The sequence below is a fragment of the Seriola aureovittata genome, chromosome 22, assembly GCF_021018895.1.
Source record: "Seriola aureovittata isolate HTS-2021-v1 ecotype China chromosome 22, ASM2101889v1, whole genome shotgun sequence".
Lineage (NCBI taxonomy): Eukaryota > Metazoa > Chordata > Actinopteri > Carangiformes > Carangidae > Seriola > Seriola aureovittata.
In genome coordinates, this window is record NC_079385.1 from 10,118,513 (window position 1) to 10,140,700 (window position 22,188).

Sequence of the window (22,188 nt, forward strand, 5' to 3'; positions counted from 1 at the left end):
CCCTTAAACTGTTTTCACAGTTTAGTCAAAGTGTGAAAACTAGTAAGTGCACTAGTGTAAGAGAGCAGCTGAAGGCCAGTGATACAGCCCCTTTCAGCTGCAGTAACATTTCCAGGAACCGAGGAAAGTTGTAAAAGTGCCCACAGACTGTAGAATTTCAACCGCAGTCATTAAAGTTCCTGTTTTATTCTGTGATCTTTAGCTTCAGCCTCCGAAACGTTCTCTGCTCCAGAGGATAGTTTGTAAAAAAAAAAAAAAAAAAAAGACTCAATTATTGTTATCTTCACACGGTCATTTTTTTAATATCTTATTTGTCTACTGTGAAATACAAAAACCGTATGCACAATGACACGGTGCACTAAACCCAACCTGGCGACCATCTTAATTAGGTCATTTGTCATTCTCTGTGACTACAGGAACATGTAGACAGATGTAGACGAGCACAGAAAACACACACACATACACAGTGATAAATAACCCTAAGGCCTGATCCAAAACCTCTTCACACACAGATGTTATGTCTGATACTTGACAACAAACAAGCTTCAGGCTCCTTGTTGCCCAGGTGTTACCGTCTCCATTTATGAGAGCCATGTTAGTGTGGATAAAGATCTTACAGTCGGATTGTGTTGCTTGGCAATATGGCAGAAAATGGATGCGTTTCTGCTCTGTCAACCACAAGCTAGTTGTGTGCGTCCTTTTTTTGTTGTTGTTGATGTGTTGCTTTGGTATTGTGTTTATCTGCTGTTTGCCCTGCCCAGCTCCAGGGCAACTGGTATCTGGGAATCCAGACTAGAGAAAGTCAGACCTCATTCGTGGCAGTCTGGACCACCTTACCCTGTGTTTCCTGTGTTATGAGCGGGACAGAATGGACGGAGCCATTTAGACGACAGCTAGCACCTGCTAATTATTATGAAGTGCAGGAAAACATGACTGTTTAAAAGCAACTCCCCTCGGTGATGGCAGTATTACCATCAAAGTTACAGTCCACAGAAGAAATCCTTTTTTTCCACATTGACTTGCGCATGTTTGATATTTATCATAAATTCATACATTGAGGATTTTGACTCTGTTTTAATATAACTTTTCTTCATAGCAGTCTTATTAGACATGTTTTATTGTGAAAGGCAGTTAAATATTGAGACTTGGCCATACTGGGTTCCCATACTGAAATGTCCACTCCTGAGATTGTAGGGGATGACAATACATTACTTTTATTTCCCAAAACTACATACTGCATCTGCTTCTTCTGCTGGGGATTAAATATTTGATGATGACTTTCAAGTGTTTTTTTTTTTTTTTTTCCTGGTCTGAATGTGGATATCAAACAACTTGAAATTACATTTTGGCCACTAATGGCCTTTTCAACCCACATTCAAAGTGTTGTTTGATCATGTGCGTGGGTTTATGAGGATGTGTGTTAACCCGCTAATGGGGAGCTGACATAGGGGTTGTTTTAATTTACTCATATGTGTGTGTATATGTACGTATGTGTGTATGTGTGTGTGGTAATACTGTGTAGGAATCAGATGAAGATAGAAGTGGGTGTTGGCGCCCGGCTGTCAGGTTAAGTGTGTTTTTCATGCAGCTCCCTCTGCCGCTGATTGCTGAGGCCCCCCTCAGCCTAGGGGATTACGACACACACACACACACACACACACAGACACAGGTGCACCCACATTTCTATTCATGCCTGAGGTCAGTTATTCTATCATAGTCTGCAACCCCCCCCGTCACAGACACATGCCGTGTACTGGTTCCCAATGGATCTGTAAACTCAGGCAGCTAATTGAAACGGGAGATAGATAGTAAATCAAAGTGGGATTGCACCAGGCTTTAATCAGACATAGTGATCACACTGTAGTTGGCATGAGGACATCTAGAGAAGCCAGTGAACGTTCACAAAACTTCACATTCACACCCTTGTTTCAGAGATATTTTAGTCTCTTACCGAAAGTTTGAACAAATCATCTATTTGTGCCACAAGAATTGCTTCTTTAAAAAGCCATTATCTTATCCAATAATATTTAGTGTGGGAATCTGAAATACAGGGCTCGTCAGGTCACCCCTGTCCTGTCCACATTATGCCATTGTTCAGTGTGCTTGAGTCAATATGTACCACACAGTGTTTCTAATGCATCAAAATTAACTAACAAGCCCGTTAATTTAACCCTTCGCTAGCCCGCGGATTGAGTTTTTGCAATGACTGGTTCAAATAAACAGCAGGCCACCCCGCATTTGTTTTACATAACGTTTTATATGTTGTCATGTGTGTCGATACTGTTCACCCTCTTCTGACCAATGCATCTACTATTTGGGTAAAGATATTGTGGCTTTCTGATAATGGGCGCAGAGAGTTATCCATCACTGACAGAGCGCTGTTGAGATAATGACCAGCGTTGTTTGAATAGATTATAGGGGAGACCATATTTGGGAGACCAAAATGAGTCCAGATAATTTCAGTGGCACCATTTAGTTAAAATCCACATAATATTTTGAAGTCTCATTCCCTTTCTTGCTGTGAATGAGATGAGAAGATTGTGTTATCCGTACAAAAACTGACATGAGAGTGCTATCAGATAAGCAAACCCTCTCCGGGCTTATCGTCTTATCACCTAACTCTTAGCAAGAAAGCAAATGAGCATATTTAAAAAAAAAAAAAAAAAAAAAAAAAAGTTAAACTATTCTTTTTAATAATGGAAATAGCGTTCTTTGTGTCTCTTTTTTCGTCTCCATGGTAATGTGCTAGAGTTTGGGGTCAGCTCTGCTAAGCTTCTCTCCTCTGCCACCTCCCAGCACTCTTCTTCTCTCTCTCTTTTTCCCACTGTCTCTGTAGCTCTCTCCACCCCATTCTCTTGCGCTCTGATGATGAAGCGCTTTTAGATTTGCCCGTTAATAATGCATGTTTCTGATCCCCATCGCCCGTCATTTTTTCATGTGTTCTCTCTCGCTCTCTTTCTCCTTCGCTCTGCCTCTCCTGCTGGAGATTTCTGATGTCTTGTTGCATTCCCGTCTCCTTTCGTTAACACCCCCCCCCCCCCGCCTTTCCCCTCATCTGTGTCTGCCCTCTCTCTGTTCTCAGTTCAAATGAGATCATTCAATTCAGCTCCATATATTTCAAACCATTCAGTCAATATTCTTCATTTCAGTCGTGTTCAGTTCAGGTGAACAGTCTTCAAACGGTGCTCCCTTCTTTCCTTGCCTCTCTCTATCTACATCATTGCGTTTCCATGGTAACGGGTCACGGCTTGGGCTTGGGTTGGCGTTCCTCCAATCTCTCTCTCTCTCTCTCTCTCTGTGTGTGTGACAGCAGCTACTCACCCACATCACCGCCGGGAGATCAGTGGAAAGACCCCTCTGTCATCTTTTGCATTACCCAATAAGTTCAAACAGCTCGACCTCGCCTTATTAATGGCCGCTCACACGATCCACTGTCTTTCTCCTCCGAGCTAACTATGACCGTAATGGCTTCACGTCTAAATGGGCCGGCGTTCTTTGTCCGTCACATTTGTTTTGCTAATGTGAGATGAATGGAGAGTCTCTCTGGAGATTATGATAATAACATTCACGGACACGAAGTGAAGCCTGTTTAGTGTGTGTGTGTGTGTGGCATGTGTCTGTGTGCGTGGGGTGGGGTGGGATAACCTTTCATTTGTGTGCGTGTCCCCTGCTGGAGGTAAAAGTAATAAAAGTGACTGGAGACATTTTGGTTATTGATTGAAGGCCTTGTGTTCAGCTAGACTGGGTATTCCCTGGAGAGTTGGGAGGTGTGTGTGTGTGTGTGTGTCTTTTTTTTTTTCAACCAAAGACAACAGTTTCAAATATTAAACCTTTACACCACCAGTCATTTAAAGTGAGTGTGTCATTTATCTGCTTGTCCATTTTCTTCCATCTTATCTGATGCTGATTAACCACTGGAAGGACACTGAGCCATGTTTGCATAAATGTAAGCTGTGCAGGTCTTTGACTGAGCATTTCTTTGCCAAATGAGTTGCAATAAAAACATCATAGCTACATAATGTCACAGGGGACAAAAGGAGTAGAAACGCTGCTCTGATAATATTAGATTATTCTTTCATCCTTAAACCTTTATAATAGCATGAGCTTCAGAACCGGTTTTTCTAATTTTAGCTGGAAAACAGCCCCATTAATGCCTCATGTTCTTCTCGCACACGCAGGTTTGAACGACCTTCTGAGGAAGAGACGGTGGCTGAAGTTGAATCCTCACAGGTAAGTGAAAGATTTCTAATGAATCTACTTTGTCTGCTTTACTAATTTAACCATTATTTCACTGTTGGTAACCCCTGATGTCTCGCTGGATGAGGGTGGCGTCCCAGTGATATTCTGTATATGTGCACTCTCTGCTAAATGGTCTTCATCGTATCCGTTTCTGACAGAACCGTAAATATCCTTGCGTTTGAAATGGCACTCGAAAGGCCCTTTTGTGAATTTTCGAATCTTTTCAAACCATGGCTGAATTTCAAATAAGAAATGTCAAGTTAGCATGGATGGAAAGTGCTGAGTGTTAAGGAGTGACTCACAGTGGCAGTGACTGATTTATACCCTTTGCAGTCTTGGCTGTGCCCTCTTGGTATAACTGCAGCATGTACTGTATTCTCACCAGGTGGCAAGTCAACAAACAGTTGCATAGTGCTCGTTGCAACCTCTGTGTGGCTGTTTAGGGGTCACCTTTTTTTCGCTGCTTTTAGTTGCTATGTGAAATTCCCTGATGCAGAAAAATAATGTTAGTGAGTAGATGTGAAAACATTGACAGGCTAGAAGCTGGGAGTGAAATTAACAGTATGGCCACACCCAGCAAGGCGAGAGGTGTTTGAGTGGAAAAATAGGAGCCACATATTCTGGCATCACCTGCTGCTGAACACACACTTCTATCCACACACACACACACACAAAAACAGGGAGAGGATGCAGACAGTGCACAGATGCCATTTAACACACTCAAATGAACAATTTATGAAAAAAAAAAAGAAAAATCCAGTTTCATTTCATATTTTATGCACATCGAGATAAAAATAGAGTCATTTTCCAGAGGTCTAAAAAAAAAAAAGTCTGACTACTGTATTAGACAGTATTTCTGTGTCAATGCTGAGCAGCAACAATATAAAGATTGTGTACTACAGGCCTGTGTGAACATTAATACACACGTGCTGCGTCTGCCTCGTGGAAAACCCATAAAAACATATTTGTCAGCAGGGAGCAATGTCTTCGTAAGTAGAGCAAGCGAGCAAGTGCTGCAGCACAGTATTACATAACACTCCACTACGATATTTCCGCCTCCCATTACTATCATTGGAACCTGAATAGCGCCATAAGAGCACTCCACTATATTGCTCTGATCCATAATTTTAACAGTGAGTCATTATCCTGGCAGTTTATTTTACTGAAAAGACGACATGGACAAGTGGTTTGGATTCAGTTATTGTAGGTCGTGCTGACGGATCTCCTCTCCTCTCACAGTCTTTGCCCTCCTACAGTTCCCTCTTTCCTCCTCTCCATCCTTCTGTTTGAGTAATCCTGATGAACAGATGGGTGGAGGAGAAAAAAAGAAAACACAAAAAGGGTTCATGCCAGCTTGTTGCGCTGCTATAACACCGTCAATCAGTCCCCCCTCCGCCCCCCCTCTCACCTCCTGCCCCTTTCCAATCATGCCCTGTTCTCGCCTGTCAACATTTCAGCCTGCTCTACCTCCGCTCCGTCCTTTATCATTACGTGCTTATATTTGCACCGCCCGACCCTGATGGCGTTTGTCGCTCAGTCCATCGATCGATCTGACCATCTGTCTGTCTGGCCATCCATCACGACCAGCAGCCACTGCCCAGACTGCCACGGAATGAACTTTGATACTCTCCAGACAACACAACATTACCAGGGTTGACACTCCATGAGAAATAAAACCTGAAAAATGAGCCTCCTGTTCAACAGCTTTGGAAAGGTACGATGAACCTTCTACAAGCGAGGTCTCCAGAGATGGATCAGGCCTAGTAATATGCAAAAGGATCTTGTGGGAACTTCAGCCATAAAAGTTGCAACACTCTCTCTCTCTTTCTCTTTCCCTCTCAGAGACGTGCGCAGTAACTCGTGTCGTAGTAAAGCCCAGAGTCACGTACCGAGGACACGTGCATCTATCTGCACATCAATACATTTTACCTAGCAATAGCACCCAGGAATACCAATGAGACTTGGCCCTCTTACAAGCCCGGCTGGATTTATGTAGCCACTGTCACATTGTCACATTGTATTAGAATGAAACTGACTATTGATTTTAGGTCCTTTTTTAAATTTTTTTTTATCATAACACGCGTCGTCTTTGTCCGCTTCATTCCAAGCACGCCTTTTGCAGCAGCTCGGCAACCAATCTCTGTCATCTGGTTTCTCCCTTGATCCCGATTTAGATTTTAAATAGATGGCTTGGAAACTGAAAACAACCAGATTGGCTAGATGAGTAAATAGAGAGGAATACAGTAATTGGATGGAGGGTTTGGAAGCCAAAGAGAGCTGACTGGATAGGCAATAAATGTCATTAAATACAAGGCTATGGAGAAATAATATGAGTGTGAGTGTGTGTGTGTGTGTGTGTGTGTGTGTGTGTGTGTGTGGAGCTGCATTTCTTGTAAATCCTGTTATTAAATGATGTTTTTTATTTAAAGCATTGATTATTACTTGAATCAGCATGAGCCACTTATTTTCTACACTCTTCATTGAGTATGTATGACCATATGGGCTATAAAATGATTAGCCACGGGCCACCTTTGTTACACACCAAGATACATTTTTAAAGGATATTATATCTGCCTTGGTTTTCCTTCATTTTTGTATCATTTTACTTTTATATATGCACAAATTTACACAAACACAATCACACGGAGAAACACGTTCCCTTATGGATTTAACCAGCATGTCCCTCTTCTCTGGCTGAGCCCACAGCTTTTGATGAGATGACCTTAGACAGGCGAGACGTGCACGCGCACACACACGCACACACACACACACACACACATGCACGCACACGGGCACACACCCAACACCCAGCCAAGCCCCCGGCAGCCGACAAACCGGTCCATACGCCTGGTAAAATGTGTGCAATTGTCCAAATATCACAGCACTGTAATTGGACATCAGATGAAGCGAATTTTAATGGCAGCTATCACTAATGGCTTTTGATGAGTTACACATGAATGGGTGCAGTGCTTTGTTTTTCAGCAATTATCATTTTCCATAGCCTCTCCGGTCTAATCGTGTACTCTTCTGGAGGCCTTCAACACAACCACAACCTGCAGTTTGAGAGGATAGATCATACTGAAGGTTGATTTCCTACATTTCAAATACAATACAAGTCAGTATTTTTGTTGTCCGTGGTTTAAAATAGGTGAAGCACACTCAAAAAGCCTTTTCTTTTCAAAGCAGGTGTTCATTTTTTCCCCACTAGGCCAACACGGCAGCTAGTGTTAACAGTCCTTTATCAGGCAGCGGGTGTGACACCTCCTCTGTCTGAGCTGTCCTACCCTTCCCGTTTTTTCTCACCTTCTGACAGAGGATCGCTCCGTTACCTGATTGTGCCCGGAGCAAAGCTGTTAAGATTCAGTTCACAGAGAGGCAGGGATGCTCGCCTTCCCTGAATAGGAAGAAAAGGAGAAAGGAAATGACAATAACTCTTTTTGTGTGTGTGTCAGGGTCGAGCTATTCATATCAGGGATTCAAGAAAGCGTGGAGATGCATGGGAATTCACTGCAGCAGGGTTAAATATTGAGTTGGATTATAAACTATACTATATTTGAGTTAGCACCATTGCACGAGTATCGAAAAGTACAACTGCTTTTCTATCATTTCTCTTATGCAGTACAGATCTATACCTAGTCTTTTATAACTCGAAGTGTCACCTTGTGCCCTAGAACACCCCTGCCGTTTCAGTGTTATCCCGGTGGTAAACAACATGAAGGACAATAGCCCCCGTGGGGTGGTTTGTAGAGGTGCGGATGGGGGAGAGGCACGGCCTGGCGCATGCTGACCATCAGCACTTCACAAAGCCTCAGAGAAAAGCAGGCGCTGGGGGATTCTGCGGATGGTGCTAGAACAACTGACCCCAAAAAAGGGAAGGCCCTGCGTGTTTGTGTGTGTGCAAAAAGAGGCTGAGAGAGTTTGTTTTGATTAGGTGGCTGTGTGTGATCCGGTTTGGAGACAAAGAGGCTGCCAGTTCTGTGTTTTCATTGCAAAGAAGTGGTGTTAGTGTAGGGAAAGCTCCTCTTACAATAACTTCCAACGTAGTGGGCAGCTTCTGTTGAAGTCAACAGTTAAATCATGACGCTTTCCAAAAAAAAAAAAAAAAAAAAGTCAAGCAGTTGTCACTCGCAGCTGGAGAGTTGCTGGTTCCACTTTCGGGCAAAGGCAGTTGAAGTGCTATTTAGCAACCGTCAAGTGTACAAGAATGTAGTGGCCAAGAGTGTAACATTTCCCTGGAAAGAACACCAGTAACACAAGTATTCCATTACCTCATCCTCACTACTACTTTATTGTCTCTCTTACAACAAACTCCACACCTCTCCTCTGCATTTCCCAGTCTCAAGTATTTGTTTGACACAAAATACACCCTGTACGACACCCTGCATAGCTTCACTTTAGCTTGAGAGCGAGTGCTTTACCGCCTTACCTTCCAAGGGAACGAACCGCGCAACAGTATCCATCTATTGTCTGCACTCTAAATGTTGCTTTAGTAAATAATACTTAACCCTGTAAAAAGATATGAAACGTGCATGAATAGCGCCACATCTCTTAAAGTGGATTAGCCAGGCAGCGCCGCCTCTTGTTTTCCTTCCAGATCGAAAAGTGCTTTGGCCCAAAGAAGTCGGGCCATTTTCTCACCTTACAATGGGCTTTGTTGATGGCAGACTTGGCCGCCTGACGCAGGTTCGTCAAGGAGGGAGAGAGGAAGAGAGATGGGGGGGCGACAAGGGACGGAGCCAGTAAAGTTATCAAATGGACAGACACATTGGGGCGTTCTGTCTCAGGGTCAGCTGCTTCCTCCAGAGGGCTGTTAAATTAAAACAGTGTTTTAAAAATGAAAAACAATCTCCGTAAACACATATCACATGACCATTCACGTACACTGGGCGTGCGTGTTGCCAGTGTAAACAGGAAACGGATCGTCTACTCTGTAGTTGGTCAGTTGCGAGGAACAGCAAAGGAAGTTGCAGTGTTAAAATGCAGAATTTCACTGCACAACAGCTGCTAGCAAAGAAAACAGGGTCAGCAATACTTGAGTAAGTCGCTATTCATGTTGCATTCACTACTGGTAGTCTTGACTGATAAGACCCAAACCAGTGGAGCAAATGTGGGTGTCTGTTTGCAAGGGCCCTTTTTTTGGGGGGGGGGTCCAAAGGTCTCCTGCGTCGTCCAGTGTGAAAAAGCAACCCCAGAGTTTTCAAACTAAAACGAGGGCCAGCAGCGTTTCCGAAATTCTCCGTTTTAGAGGCTCAAAAACTCAGTAAGAAAAAACAAAACAGCGTAGATACAGCAAAAGTGATGTTACGTAGTAGTGCGGCCGTAGTCTCCCGGTGCGATCTTCTTGGTATCCACTGGCAGTGCTTTACATTCCTTCTCTCTTTGTGTTCAGCTCCAAGCTCAGCCCATGTCTGAGGAAAAAGTCTCAGCTCTAATGAACTCACTGTGTGCTGCCTCGCCCAGAAACAAACAACAGTCAAAGTTAGCAAACTAGCTGGTGCAGGTAGTTGAGAATTTGGCAGCTAAAGAGCCAGATTTGTATCATTGGTTTCCACAACAGCGTGAGACAGTTAGCTAGAAGTCCTAACCTCAGGTGTTTGTCATATGTGTCATATCAGCAGTGGTCTTTGTGTGTGGTCTGCACTCAGTGCTAACATGTATTTGTTTACATTTTTCTTCCCCACCATCTGCTCAGTTTCAGGGAGTGCGGCTTCTCGTTTCAGCTACTTGGTATCATTTCCGTTCAGCAAAGAAGCTCGAATGCGCATCCCCCCCCCCCCCGTGGAAACACGCAGCAGAACAGCACATGTGTAAAGTGCGCTTTTCTAAAATGTCAGCGGTGGAGTGGTCGTTACGGTTATGTTCACATTTATGCTGCAGTTCCTCTCCATGTGTTTGTGGGGACTCTCCGGGCTCAGAAGCTCCTATTCTAGTGACCTGGTTACTGGAGACGGTCAAATTGTTAGACGGCAACTGCAGACCAGTGTAGTCCGGGCAGATTCTTATGATTCATGTTGCTTTGAACGAGAAGATAATTGTCTGCAAATTCTATTATGCATAACTCATTGTGGCATCAGTGTTTTCATGTACAAAGAGTGATCAGTGTGTGTGTGTGCCGAGATGCAACAAAAAGCACACACACTCCAGTCTAGTCTAGCTGAAAGCAGTGCAACTCAGTCTATTGTCTCCAAAATATCTCTGTCACCGTGATGTGATGTGACTGCAGATGACTGTGTTTTCATCCCTCCTCCCTAATTCTCTCCCTGCCTCCCCTTTGCCTCGTCCCTCATCCGTCTAGTCAGGCTGTCATCCCTCAGCGTCTCTCAGTGTGACTGAAGGCTGTGGAGTGACCAACTTAGCACATTGCTTCAGGGTTTTGCGAAACTGAAGGGCAGGGGAGACTGTTAGGTTTGTGTCAGCGAACTTCACGTCATTCTTTGTTATTGTTATTGGGAAACGCGAGATCTGGGTATAGTGACCGCTTTTATCCGTGCAGAGCAAAAAATCAGGGGTTCAGTGTTTTGGTCAGACTCTCACGGAATTGCTCGTGACTAATCATATTTTCCAAAATGTCAAAATCTATTCCTGTATTCTGTGATGAGACAGGATCCGGTGTTTGCGGTTTCAAATGTAAAGAGAAGCTGTGTGCATGAGATAAGTAACGGGAAGGTTGTTTAAATCGAAAGGAAACAGATAAAAGTATGTGGTTACATAGCAGTACAAAACGCCATATCTGTCAAATCCTTTCAAACAACTAACAGAAAGGCGCACTCGTGTCCAACAAAAGCTTCCTTTTACAGCTCTGGTTTCTTTAAACACAGACACCGTCACACGTACAGCACAATGAAATATAAGTATTTCATGGTTTGACTCAGGTTCAATAGCCCCTCAGTTGTTTAATGTTCATCTTCAGTCCACATGCACAAAGGGAATAGATCCAGGCAACAGGAAAGGTCAGTGTGTGGTGTGAACAGGCACACAAAGTGGATTAACCCCTGAATTACATTTTTATAGGCCTGCACTTATGTAATGGTAGTGTGCGGCAGTGGTCAGGCTTTCTGTGAGGAACTGTGGACTATCGATTCATCCATTAATGAAGACTCCTAGTATATCACTGCAAACTCACATCAGACATCATCTGGGAGAATGTTATGAGTAAATGAAGGCTTGCATTGACTTCCTGAGGGCAGAGATGTAGGATGGGCAAGCCATTACGATCCATTAACATGTCCTTTTAAAAAGATACACTGAACACCTTCCCGATCACTCTGCAAGAGATGAGTGTCAGCTACAGTAAATGCTCTAAATGTACCGTAACCTTGAAGACCTCATGGGCTCGGTTTAAGGATGATTTGCAAAACACAAAATGACTAAGTGAAATAGAAGAAGGGAGGCAGGAAGTGAAAGAAGGAGAAATACAGGGATATAGTTGTCGAGACGGAAAGGCAGGGCTGCAGGGCGGCGTGTTGACCTCTGGGCTTTGACCCCTGAGTCAGTGAGAAGAAGGCAGGGGAGGATGAGAGATGTCCTGCCCACTAGCAAAAGTCATCCCACTCGTCTTCCTTTGAGTCTTCTTTGTCATCATCATCTTCCGGTTCTCGTCTGTGCCCTGCGAGAAAATGAGCAATGGGAAATTATTTTGTTCACATTGCGCTTTAGGATGAATGTCGGGCTGTGTGTGTGTGTGTGTGTGTGTGTGTGTGTGTGTGTGTGTGTGTGTGTGTGTGTGTGTGTGTGTGTGTGTGTGTGTGTGTGTGTGTGTGTGTGTGTGTATAATTTGTGCTTCTGTGACACCCATATTGCTGCCAGAGAAATGTCTTCCTGCCCACTGCACAGTACAGGCTCGTAGCATCGCCTTGAACTATGGTAAATTCACTCAACAGGCTTCAAAAACACATTAACACTTTTTTTATTTATTTATTTATTTATTTTGACCGTGCTACAACAGGTACGAAAGAGTGTTTGTCCTCGCTTAAAGGTTAAAGGTTCAGTGTTATGCTGTATGATCATGCAAATTTGAAAAGGTGCTGATGTATTTCCGACGCCAATGTCTGAACAATTTATGCCTCTTAACACAGTGACATTCTCGCTGTTGAAATATGGAGATGTCGACATTTGCACATGGCAGCTAATTTTATGTCTGTGTGTCTGTTTTCTGTTTGTGTCTGTGTGTTTCGTGCTGTGTTTTTAACCCTTAATCCCCCCCCCCCGCCTCTCTGGAGATGTGAACCAGGTCAGACATTAAAACCGAGACACAGGATAAGAACAGATGACAGAGATGCATGCTGGGGGATTTTTTTTTATTTATTTTTTTTTTACGTTTATATATCAAATATGGTGTTAAATAGATTGTTTAATTCCCTTATTTTCTTTTTTGGTGAAGGGTTAGATTAGATGATTGAAACTTATCACAAAGATTGTAAACAGGGAAAGAGCGCTATAGTAGCCTGGCTAATTAAAAATGGCTGGCCAGTCCAAAAGTATCAAAATCAGCTGACCAGCCCATGAAAATCTCACCAATAAACATGTTTTATCGTGTTTGTTTAATCCATACAAAGCCCAAAGTGTAACAGACTCAATTCTCCTCCAGAAAACGAACAGACACATTCCCCAAAACTTTGAACTTTTGCTTTAAGGGTAATTTTACAAATCAGTGATTTAAATCACAATGTTTCCTTTGATAGGAACCATTTGAGGCAATGTCTCCTTTATAGTAGCGCCTGACCACATTTAGGCTATCATATATTTGTCGCTAGATGACGTCATGCGCTAATATTTCCATATTTCCGAAAACCTTGAAATAAGTCAGCATCTTTGCACCTCGTCCTGAATTCAATGGCTTTTTTTTTTTGGGTGAGATGCCTGAAATAAGGCCTGTGGTGACGTTTTCAGGTTTTATTCTACAACATAAAATCAGTCTGTAAATACCCCAGCTGTGATTTTTTTTTTTAAGCTCTTACGAGTCTTAAAAAAGATGGTTGCTAATAAGTGTCTAAATGAGACAGAGGTTGTTTGGGACATTAAATATCGTCATACCAAACATGAACACAGATCCACTCAACAGTGCACCTTCATAACCGTGTTGTGTTCATACTCACGCTCTTGCTAAATTTCTAGGAAAGGTTTCTGTAGAAGACCGAAAACCGAATGACAAGGTGGAAGCTTAGTGGTGGTGACTACGCAATGTGACCGTGGTGTAGTTCGTTTATAGCCTGACATTAGCTTTTTACTTCTGGCAACTGTCCTTAGGCTTCAAAAATCAAATATGTGGTGTTAATTTCTAAGGATTATCTTGCTGAACAAAATCTGTTCATCAAAGAGCTTCTTCTTTTCTGCAATAATCCAAAAGCTAATTCTATGCAGAGGACTATATAGTGAGCACATCGGTGAAATGGAAAAACACTTTCTGACACTACTCAGGTAATTTTCTCCACACTTTTGCTCCGTCTCTCAGCACGAGCGCAATGCATGATGGTATTGCTTGGTTAGCGACCATCGGTTGTACACTGCTTTTCATGATGCACTGTGGGAAACTATGAGTATATACTGTATATAGGGTATAATAATTCTCATTATACATTCGGACAGCACCACAAAATGGCGAACTCACCATATAGTGGACTATAAAGGGAGTGGTGAGTGATTTTGGAACTCCCAAAAATTTGATTGGCCAATAAAAATATGTCATCCCTGCAGCACTCTATTCTGCCTTGTGTCAGATGCATAGGTCAGACGTGTCAGCCCTTTACATCAGTCTGCTTCTCTCCTACTCACTGTGCTCACATACAGAATTCCCAATCAAGCTGTTCTCATATACATCATGTTTTTGTTTTTTTCTGTTGTCGGATGACGGAACAAGTATGAAATAGTGACTAAAGCGCGGCCAATTAAGATGTTAACCAGCTGCTCTGCAGTGCTAAAGAAAGTTAAAAGCAAAAGAATACCCCTCTTATTTTATCCGTCACACGTTGCACAGCTTGCACATGCGCAGCTCGTTCAAGTCTACGACAGCTGCCATGCGAAACAGACGTAGACACAGACAGGTGGACGTTTGCGTTTGTTGTTACGTGCTTTTTTAATTAATTTTTTTAAGTTGCTAAAAGGGGTCTGAAAAGTTGCTAAAGTTGGCAACACTGTATATTTGGGTTGTGACGTTGTGACCATCAATCTAGAATGAATTTGAACTAAAATGGTACTTTGAACGCAGCCCATGTTTTCTAAACATTTCCAAACCTCTTTGTAGGATTTAAGTTCTGTTGATTCTGGTGCCTCTGCTGCTTTTCTTACTCTTTATACTCTTATTGACAATAATGTTACTGTGGTTACATTTTACAAACTCATCAAACAACCTTACATTTATGAAAGATTTGTGGTGTTGATTCCAAAATACTTCATTTCGTTTGGTGTCATGATTATCTTTTCAAGGCTCACTAGTTTTCTGTATTTGACAGTACAAGGAGAACAGTATCCTCTGTTACTGACAGGGCGACAGGCCAATGCACTGGAGGTCAACACACTGTTCCATGTGGAAATTTCTGAATTGTACAGATCATTACAAATCAAATAGTTGCCCCTTGTTTGAGCAGTATTTCGAAATAAAACATGACACCACATATTTATCCAAATAGTGTGTATGTTGGCAGATATGTAATGAAAAGTGAGTGAACTTAAGTGTTTTATTGGCAGCATTTTTATATACTTATGTTAGTCTTAATGTTCAATATGGTTGTCTTTTCCGGTGTTTTTACATACTATTATACTTACATTTGATAAATATTTATTGTTCAGCTGTAAAATGGCATTTCTCAGACATGTCTGTGACAAAATACTTGTTAAAAAGTTTGACTGCATATTTTTCATCAGATTTTTATTATTTTCAATAATTATATAGGCCTAAAAAAATTCTGTCAGTCAGGTTCTATTTTAAATCAGAAGACCAGTAAAGTAATTGATGCTGCATTTGAATTTTCACACGTCCCCTATCATCCTCATCTTCCCTCCGGCTGTAGAATTCCTTTTTCCTTTCCTCCCCTCCCCCATCCTCTGTACTTTCTTTGGATGTCTTCATTTTTAACCATTTGCACATTCTCTTGAACTTCCATCATCCGTCTCCCAAAAGTCGCACTTATTCCCAACCAGGTGAATGGGCTTCACTGTCTGTGAGAAAATGGCCTGAGGTCCAGCAAGGCTTAATATGGCCACTGTCGCCATGGGGGAGGCTTCTTCTTCTTTTTTTCTTTTTTTTTTTGCTGCAGCAGCACAGAGCGTTATAGTAATTAATCAGAAGATGGGCCATTACATTTGCATGATATCACATTGCCTTTTCCACAATGTGATTAGAAGATTTAGCATGCATGGCCTTCATCTAATGCATTCAGTTGTGTTGCTCTCTTCTCTCGCTCTTTCTCTCCATCGTCTTCCTTCTCGATTAACTAATGAGAGTAATATCCAATAGGACGTGTCGGCGTAATTAGCTGTGTCCTGGGGTTGTATTAGCTCACACTCTGCCTAGCTCAGCTGGATAAAATCTGACACACTACTTTCTGAGTGTGTGTTCATTACCACACTCTCCCTATGTCATCAGACATGGATCTTCTCCAGCAGAGTAGAGACTGGCCTGTGTTTAGCAGTGAGCCTGATAATTTCACCTTTGAAATGCCTCTGAACACTTCAACCTCCTGTGTATATGTAGACCTCTGTATGCGCACGTGTGTGTGTGTGTGTCTACAATGTATGTGCAAAGATGCATGTGCGAGTCATGAATAATGAAGATGTCAGGATGGACTGAGCCATGTACCTGACAGCAGCACACGGCTCCACCTTGAATTCCATCTCAGGCTGCTGACAGGAGTTACTATCACCCTTTGGCGACTTTGCTCCGTTCACATAACACCAGGGGAAAAATGTATTTTCTTGAATAAAATTAAACATTAATAGTGGTGCTTGAATCTTGCAAACATTTTAAGACTGTATATCATTAGATATTATGCCCATCTTCCTGAATTAGGCAGGCTAACATGTATATTATATTGTGCAGCAGACAGACATTAATCAAAACCAGCATATGCAGGGGAGGGTCTGAATGCCATTAGGTGCTGTGATATATTACCAATTTGCTAATAAATGAAAGCCTGCAAATGCACGTGACAGAGGCCTATACACACTGAAAGACAGAGGACATAAAAGGGAAAAACAAAGACAGTCAGAATTTTCCAGCTCCCCATGGTGCAGTTTACAAGAGCCCGTTAATGCCAACACGATTTTGTGTGTGTGATGGCTGTACATATTAATCTGCGTCTCTTTGTTATGTTATATTATGCTATAGCGCTTGTGGGTGTGCACTCATGTGTAACTCGATTCATATAACACACTGCACTGGCAAGAATATTTTGGCCCCCCCCACTGATGTGCATTTGTGCGTGCACGTGCCAATCTGTGCGCAGGCTATATCTGCGGCGGAGCTGTAATTGTTCCGGCCGAGTGCACTCACATGCCATATGTTTACAGGCAGACACGTGGTGTCAGGCGGGACACCTCAGCGGTGCACACGGGATGTTCCAGTAAGCAGTTGGCCATCTTTGTCAATAACAATGCCAATGTGAACACAGCTAGCACCAAATATCTCCACAGAGGCTTCCTAAACACACGAGTGTGTGTCTTCTCTCAATCTAAGGTGCAATGGATGTTGGCAGCTCCCACACATAAAAAGCCTAGTATTACAAAATGAAGTGTGCTTGAGTCTAAACTAATGCTTATGTGAAGCTGCTGTGTCTCTATATATGTTCTCCAACACTCGAAGGTAAATAACGGGAGATGGACAGATAAGTGCACAGTGCATAGGTTCTTCAAATAAAGACTGAAATCAAGTTTGTTTTGACTTCTCCTCCTGCCAAAGTCTATATGTTGGCAGAATGACAGGCTATCTAACTGACAAGCCACTTGCAATGCTCTACTTAAACACCCTGCTTTGGATGTTGGACCCTGTGAATGTCAGTAAACTGCATAGAAAAAGGCGACAAAGTGAAGTTTCCATTGCAGTTCAGACTAAATATTTATATCTCTGTACCCTTGTCTGTCATTTTTATGGACTAATATTGTATACACATTGCACTTACACCCCTTTTAACACCCTTGCAACTATGTATGTGTGTGTGTGTGAGAGTATACTTTACCAAAAATAACCCATATAGTAAAATGTTTTGTTTTTTTTTTAATAATTTTTTCTACCACTGTTGTGTGGATCCAGACTTCTTCACCGTGTTGACCACCTGAACTGCTGTTGAACCTGGATAAGAAGGTTTTCACCATGACGCACCCATCCATGGACTGGAATAGGAAGTGGACGCCTGGCTTCGGAGCTGTGCTGCTCATACTCTTGAGTCGCATGACATCAGCGCTAGAGGTGCCTCTAGATCGTAAGTATCTTCTTTACCGATATCACGTTTATACATAGTAATATTGCAATACAGGACATGGTATTCCACTTCCGTAAATTAAGGAAACTTTTCATGCTCTAATGGAAATTACATTCAGCAGAGCTTAATGAATTATAGCTTCTACGAGCCGCAAAAAAAAGCTTTAGATGAGCTCCACTCGGCAGTTCTTGTAATTCATATTTGCATGTTTCAGCATGGAGTTGTGGTTTTCAGTTATGAAATGCAATTCAAATTTTGGAGGAACTCTTTTTCCCTTCATATCACATATCCTGTGTTGAAATTGTAATATTTTCAGCTGCCTCTGTTGCATTTATTGCACCTGCCTCACAAAAACTGAAGCAAGTAGGAAAGCTTGTCCTTAACCAAACTTCAGGCAGGCTCAATCAAATGCTTAAAAGTACCTGAAAGCGCAACTATTTCACCTGAACCTGCTGTTTACTCCTTGCAAAAACTAACACCTTTCCTCACTATTCTACTACTACTGTGGTACGGCGTGTCATGGTGGACAAAAAGCTAAAGTACTGGAAGGATGTAAGTTGGCTCAAACACTGCTGTGACTTCTAGTGTGGAGTTTTTGCTCTTAAACTTAAATTGTCTTTGTGTGGGTTTGGGCAATGTTAGATGTGCATGCAGTTATTTTAGCACTGTTACCATATAAAGTGGCTTGCTTGTCTTGGAGTGGTGCTCCATGGTAAGTTGTCTGTCTTCAGATTGGAGTGAGATAGCTATTGTGGCTTTATTGTTTGCAGAGAGAGTTTTCCGCTCCAGACTTGATTGTCAGGTCGGACTGAATGTGAATGTTTGTTGCATGCTGCCTGCGCCTCCTCTGCTTGAATATTGAAGTTCCAGTCTGCAATGCTTACATTGCGCTGTTTGTGCGTGTGTCTCAACTGTGCTTCTACTGATGTATCTCCAGTGCCTCAACCCCCAACTATAACACTACAGTCCCCAAAAGATTACATCTTTGATCCGCGGGAGAACATCGTCATCCACTGTGAGGCCAAGGGGAAGCCAAATCCCAGGTGAGACAATCACTCCTCCCACTGCCACTGGGGCTTGTTTATTAGAACATGTGCAACGTGCAAGAAAAAGTATGCAGGTATCCATCCCAGTTCAACACTGCGTTAGCATATTTCACTGGTTTCCTCTCTGGTTGACATAATATGAGGCACAAAAGCTCCTGAAATGTTATTGTAAAGATACAACCTGAGAGTTTCAGAAATCAAGAGCAAACTGATTTCCATTCAGTTTTATGGTTCCTCTGTGAAATATAGACCTGTTCCTGAGGGCAACTTAACCTGGAGCAGTGTGGAAATATGGATCACCATAGCAACTGTTGTCATGGCGAGCAAATCGCTTGAGAGACACCTGGCAGAGAGAATTAGCCACAGTTTAGATTTTGCCAGCAGTCTCTGAATCAAATGAGTTACAATCAGCCAAACTCCCCGCCATGAAAACAATAATTCAAATCAATCTGCATAATGAAGCAGAATGCATGTTGATGATTTGAACACATGGGTTGTATCGTGTCATTTCCACTCATTTGTATGTTTCCTTGTTGCTGCTGGCCTGGAAAATAAAATGTTATTTATTGTTCCGCTTGATCCTAGCTTTTCATGGACGAGAAATGGAACCCACTTTGACGTCGAGAAAGACTCCAAAGTCCTGATGAAACCCGGTTCAGGAACTCTGGTTATTGACATCAGCGGGGAGAAGGCGGAGGCCTACGAAGGAACGTACCAGTGTACAGCTCACAATGAGCACGGCACCGCGGTTTCCAACAACATTGTCATCAGGCAGTCCAGTAAGACTCCTTCTTATACTCCATTCCATTTTTTTTCCCCCATTTTTGTAAATTAAAACTGATCCTAATGGCTTCAGCACCAACTACAGTTTCATAAGTTATGTTTTACACTTTGTTCAAAACATTTAATGAACATTTATATGATCTTAAGTTCTGGGAAGCCTTCAGAACCTTTGTTTGATGCTTGCGACTCGCAGGGTCCCCCTTGTGGTCGAAGGAAAGAAATGAAGCCATCACCGTGCAGATGGGGGTCTCCCTGGTGCTGCAGTGCCGACCCCCTGCCGGGCTACCCCCTCCTGTCATCTTCTGGATGGATAACAGTGAGTCGTTTGCATGTGTGCATATCTGCGCTCATTATACAAGGACATAAGGATTTAACATTCACAAACAAAAGGATTGTACATTTAAAATATGTATCCAGCATTCTATATCTATTCTATCTTTTTTGCTGCCTTTTTGAACATGACAGTGGATGATGATATAAATCATGAGGTATTTGGATAGATTTGATAAATAGGTGTGGAAAATAGGTGTTTTTACCAACTCATTTACCAATGAAAAAGTAAAGATGTAGTACTTACACCAAGGTCTCACTGCAGTGAAGCTTTTGTGATGACCCTCACTTGTAAGTCACTTTGGATAAAAGCGTCTGCCAAATGAGTAAATGTAAACGTCCTTTTCTAGAAAAACTAAGTCCAACAAGCTCATTACATTGATAAATTGTTCCTTTTTTAGCGTTTTAACACGCCATGTCCTTCAGACTTTCAGAGGCTGCCGCTGGATCAGCGAGTGTCCCAGGCCCTGAACGGAGACTTGTACTTTTCAAATGTTCTCCTAGAAGACACCAGGAGTGACTACATCTGCTATGCTCGCTTCCCCCACACACAGACCATCCAGCAGAAACAGCCCATTTCAGTCACCGTGCTCAACAGTAAGTCAAGACACTGAACAGGCCTATATCAGTTGAAATAAATAAACCATTTTCCCCATGTTTGTGATACATTAGGGTCTTGCATTACTGTGTTGCTTGTGACACAATTTGATATGTTACTCATGCAAAACTGTCTTAGAAGAATTTTGGTTGCTGGTCTTCCTGTATTGTACATTTGCTGTGCTTTAAAAAGCACATATAGCAATATTTGATTTTATAATGGCCATATGTCACCTGTTAGAATGACATAACGGTATTTTATATTATGTTACACCCATAATTTGACAACGCTTTTGCAGCAATGCAAAATTATTCTGTACTTACACTGCACAGTCAAGTGCATTTGTTTAAACACATGGGGGAAAAGTGATTGTAAAATAAAGCATTGCCTGTTTATTTCCTAGTTTTGCATGCTTATGATTTTCTGTTATATTACAGTGGAAACAATGAATGAGACTGTGGCCGCTTTATACAATGTCACTGATTTCTTTAGTGGTGAGTGCTGCTGGTTTATTCCCATTCAGCCCCCCCTCAGTGTGAACCCAGCCCCGTTTTTACTCCCTCGCATAACTGTACCCGACATACACACTCACCTTTAACTTGGTCTCAATCCCCTCCTCTGTGATTATATTAACATGTACTCTTCCATTAGGTGTCTCGCATTTTATCTGATTAGTTTTATGTGGAGTTCATTCTAATGCAAATTATAGGTTTAAGGGTAGAGTGTCAGTCAAACCATTGATTTTGATCAATACAAATAAAACTGAATTGACTGTGATGCATGATACAATATTTATTATAAGACAAAATCAACAGTATCTGTTTATTGCCTGTGTGTAGATAACATTATATCCTAACAAGCTCTGAACTACCTAATACTTTCAAAGCATGCAAACATTACATATCAGCTAAATACATCTCCCCTGGAATCACAAATACCCACACAAATCCAGACTGATTTCTTCATCTGCTCCATCACTGGTTATCCAAGATGGCCACATGTAAACGCAACACATTTGAACACGGCATTGCTCTTCTTCTACCTTCTAAAGTGGAAGAGGCTCATTCATTATATTAGTGACTGTTTTGGCAGAGTAATTAGAAAGAAATCTAGATCCTTCCACGAGGACTTTCTGAGGAATGTGCATACTGTATATATGTGTGTGGCTGGAGGGTTGCTTTCTGCCAAGATCCTCCCACGTTGCCATAGCAACAAACCCATGGCTACCCCTCTCAGGGAGATTCCTCTCGCTCGCTTATTCTGTCAGTGCTCGTACTGTATGAAATGAGGAAAAACAAAGATGTCTTCTTCATGCATTGTGTTGGGTCATCATTCACTCATTTTCTATCCCTTCTATCCACTTTGGCAAATCACTTTTCATAGTGTATATTTGACTCTACCTCTGTCCTTCATGACAATGTGAATTGCTCCCTGAGCTTATAGTTTCACTTCCTATACTCCTCTTGGATAACTCAAACCTCCAAGTCTAAAGTTGCCGCCTGGTTCTGATTTAGTCTTGTGTTCTCGTATGTTCAGACAGCCCAGAGGGGGAGCGTCGCCCTGGTTTCATGACACCTCAGGGTGCCACCAGCACCAAGATGGTTCTGAGAGGGGAGACCCTGGAGCTGGAATGCATTGCTGAGGGCTTGTAAGTTGGCATCTGGAGCGATTTTGCATCACAGTTTCTCTCATCTTAAGAGTTTGTGTTTACTTTATCAAATGTTAGTGATAAACAACGAAAAAAAACCTCTGTGGGAAAGAATGTATTATACATGAATGT

The 22,188-nt window shown here is 42.2% G+C and overlaps 1 protein-coding gene across 7 annotated transcripts in view; it reads left to right on the forward strand.

Annotated features, from left to right (window-relative positions):
• nrcama (neuronal cell adhesion molecule a) overlaps positions 1 to 22,188 on the forward strand; it is a 55,437-nt gene that overhangs the window by 15,713 nt on the left and 17,536 nt on the right. For 4 of the 7 annotated variants that reach the window (XM_056368165.1, XM_056368160.1, XM_056368164.1 and 1 more), the window contains exons 2-9: positions 4,179 to 4,230; positions 17,483 to 17,651; positions 18,186 to 18,203; positions 18,589 to 18,694; positions 19,283 to 19,476; positions 19,674 to 19,796; positions 20,237 to 20,407; positions 21,945 to 22,056. In XM_056368165.1, the coding sequence (XP_056224140.1) occupies positions 17,543 to 17,651; positions 18,186 to 18,203; positions 18,589 to 18,694; positions 19,283 to 19,476; positions 19,674 to 19,796; positions 20,237 to 20,407; positions 21,945 to 22,056 (833 nt within the window). In that variant the 5' untranslated portion in view covers positions 4,179 to 4,230; positions 17,483 to 17,542. The remainder of the gene's footprint in view (positions 1 to 4,178; positions 4,231 to 17,482; positions 17,652 to 18,185; positions 18,204 to 18,588; positions 18,695 to 19,282; positions 19,477 to 19,673; positions 19,797 to 20,236; positions 20,408 to 21,944; positions 22,057 to 22,188) is intronic. The other 3 variants (XM_056368167.1, XM_056368163.1, XM_056368166.1) reach the window with 1 other exon arrangement.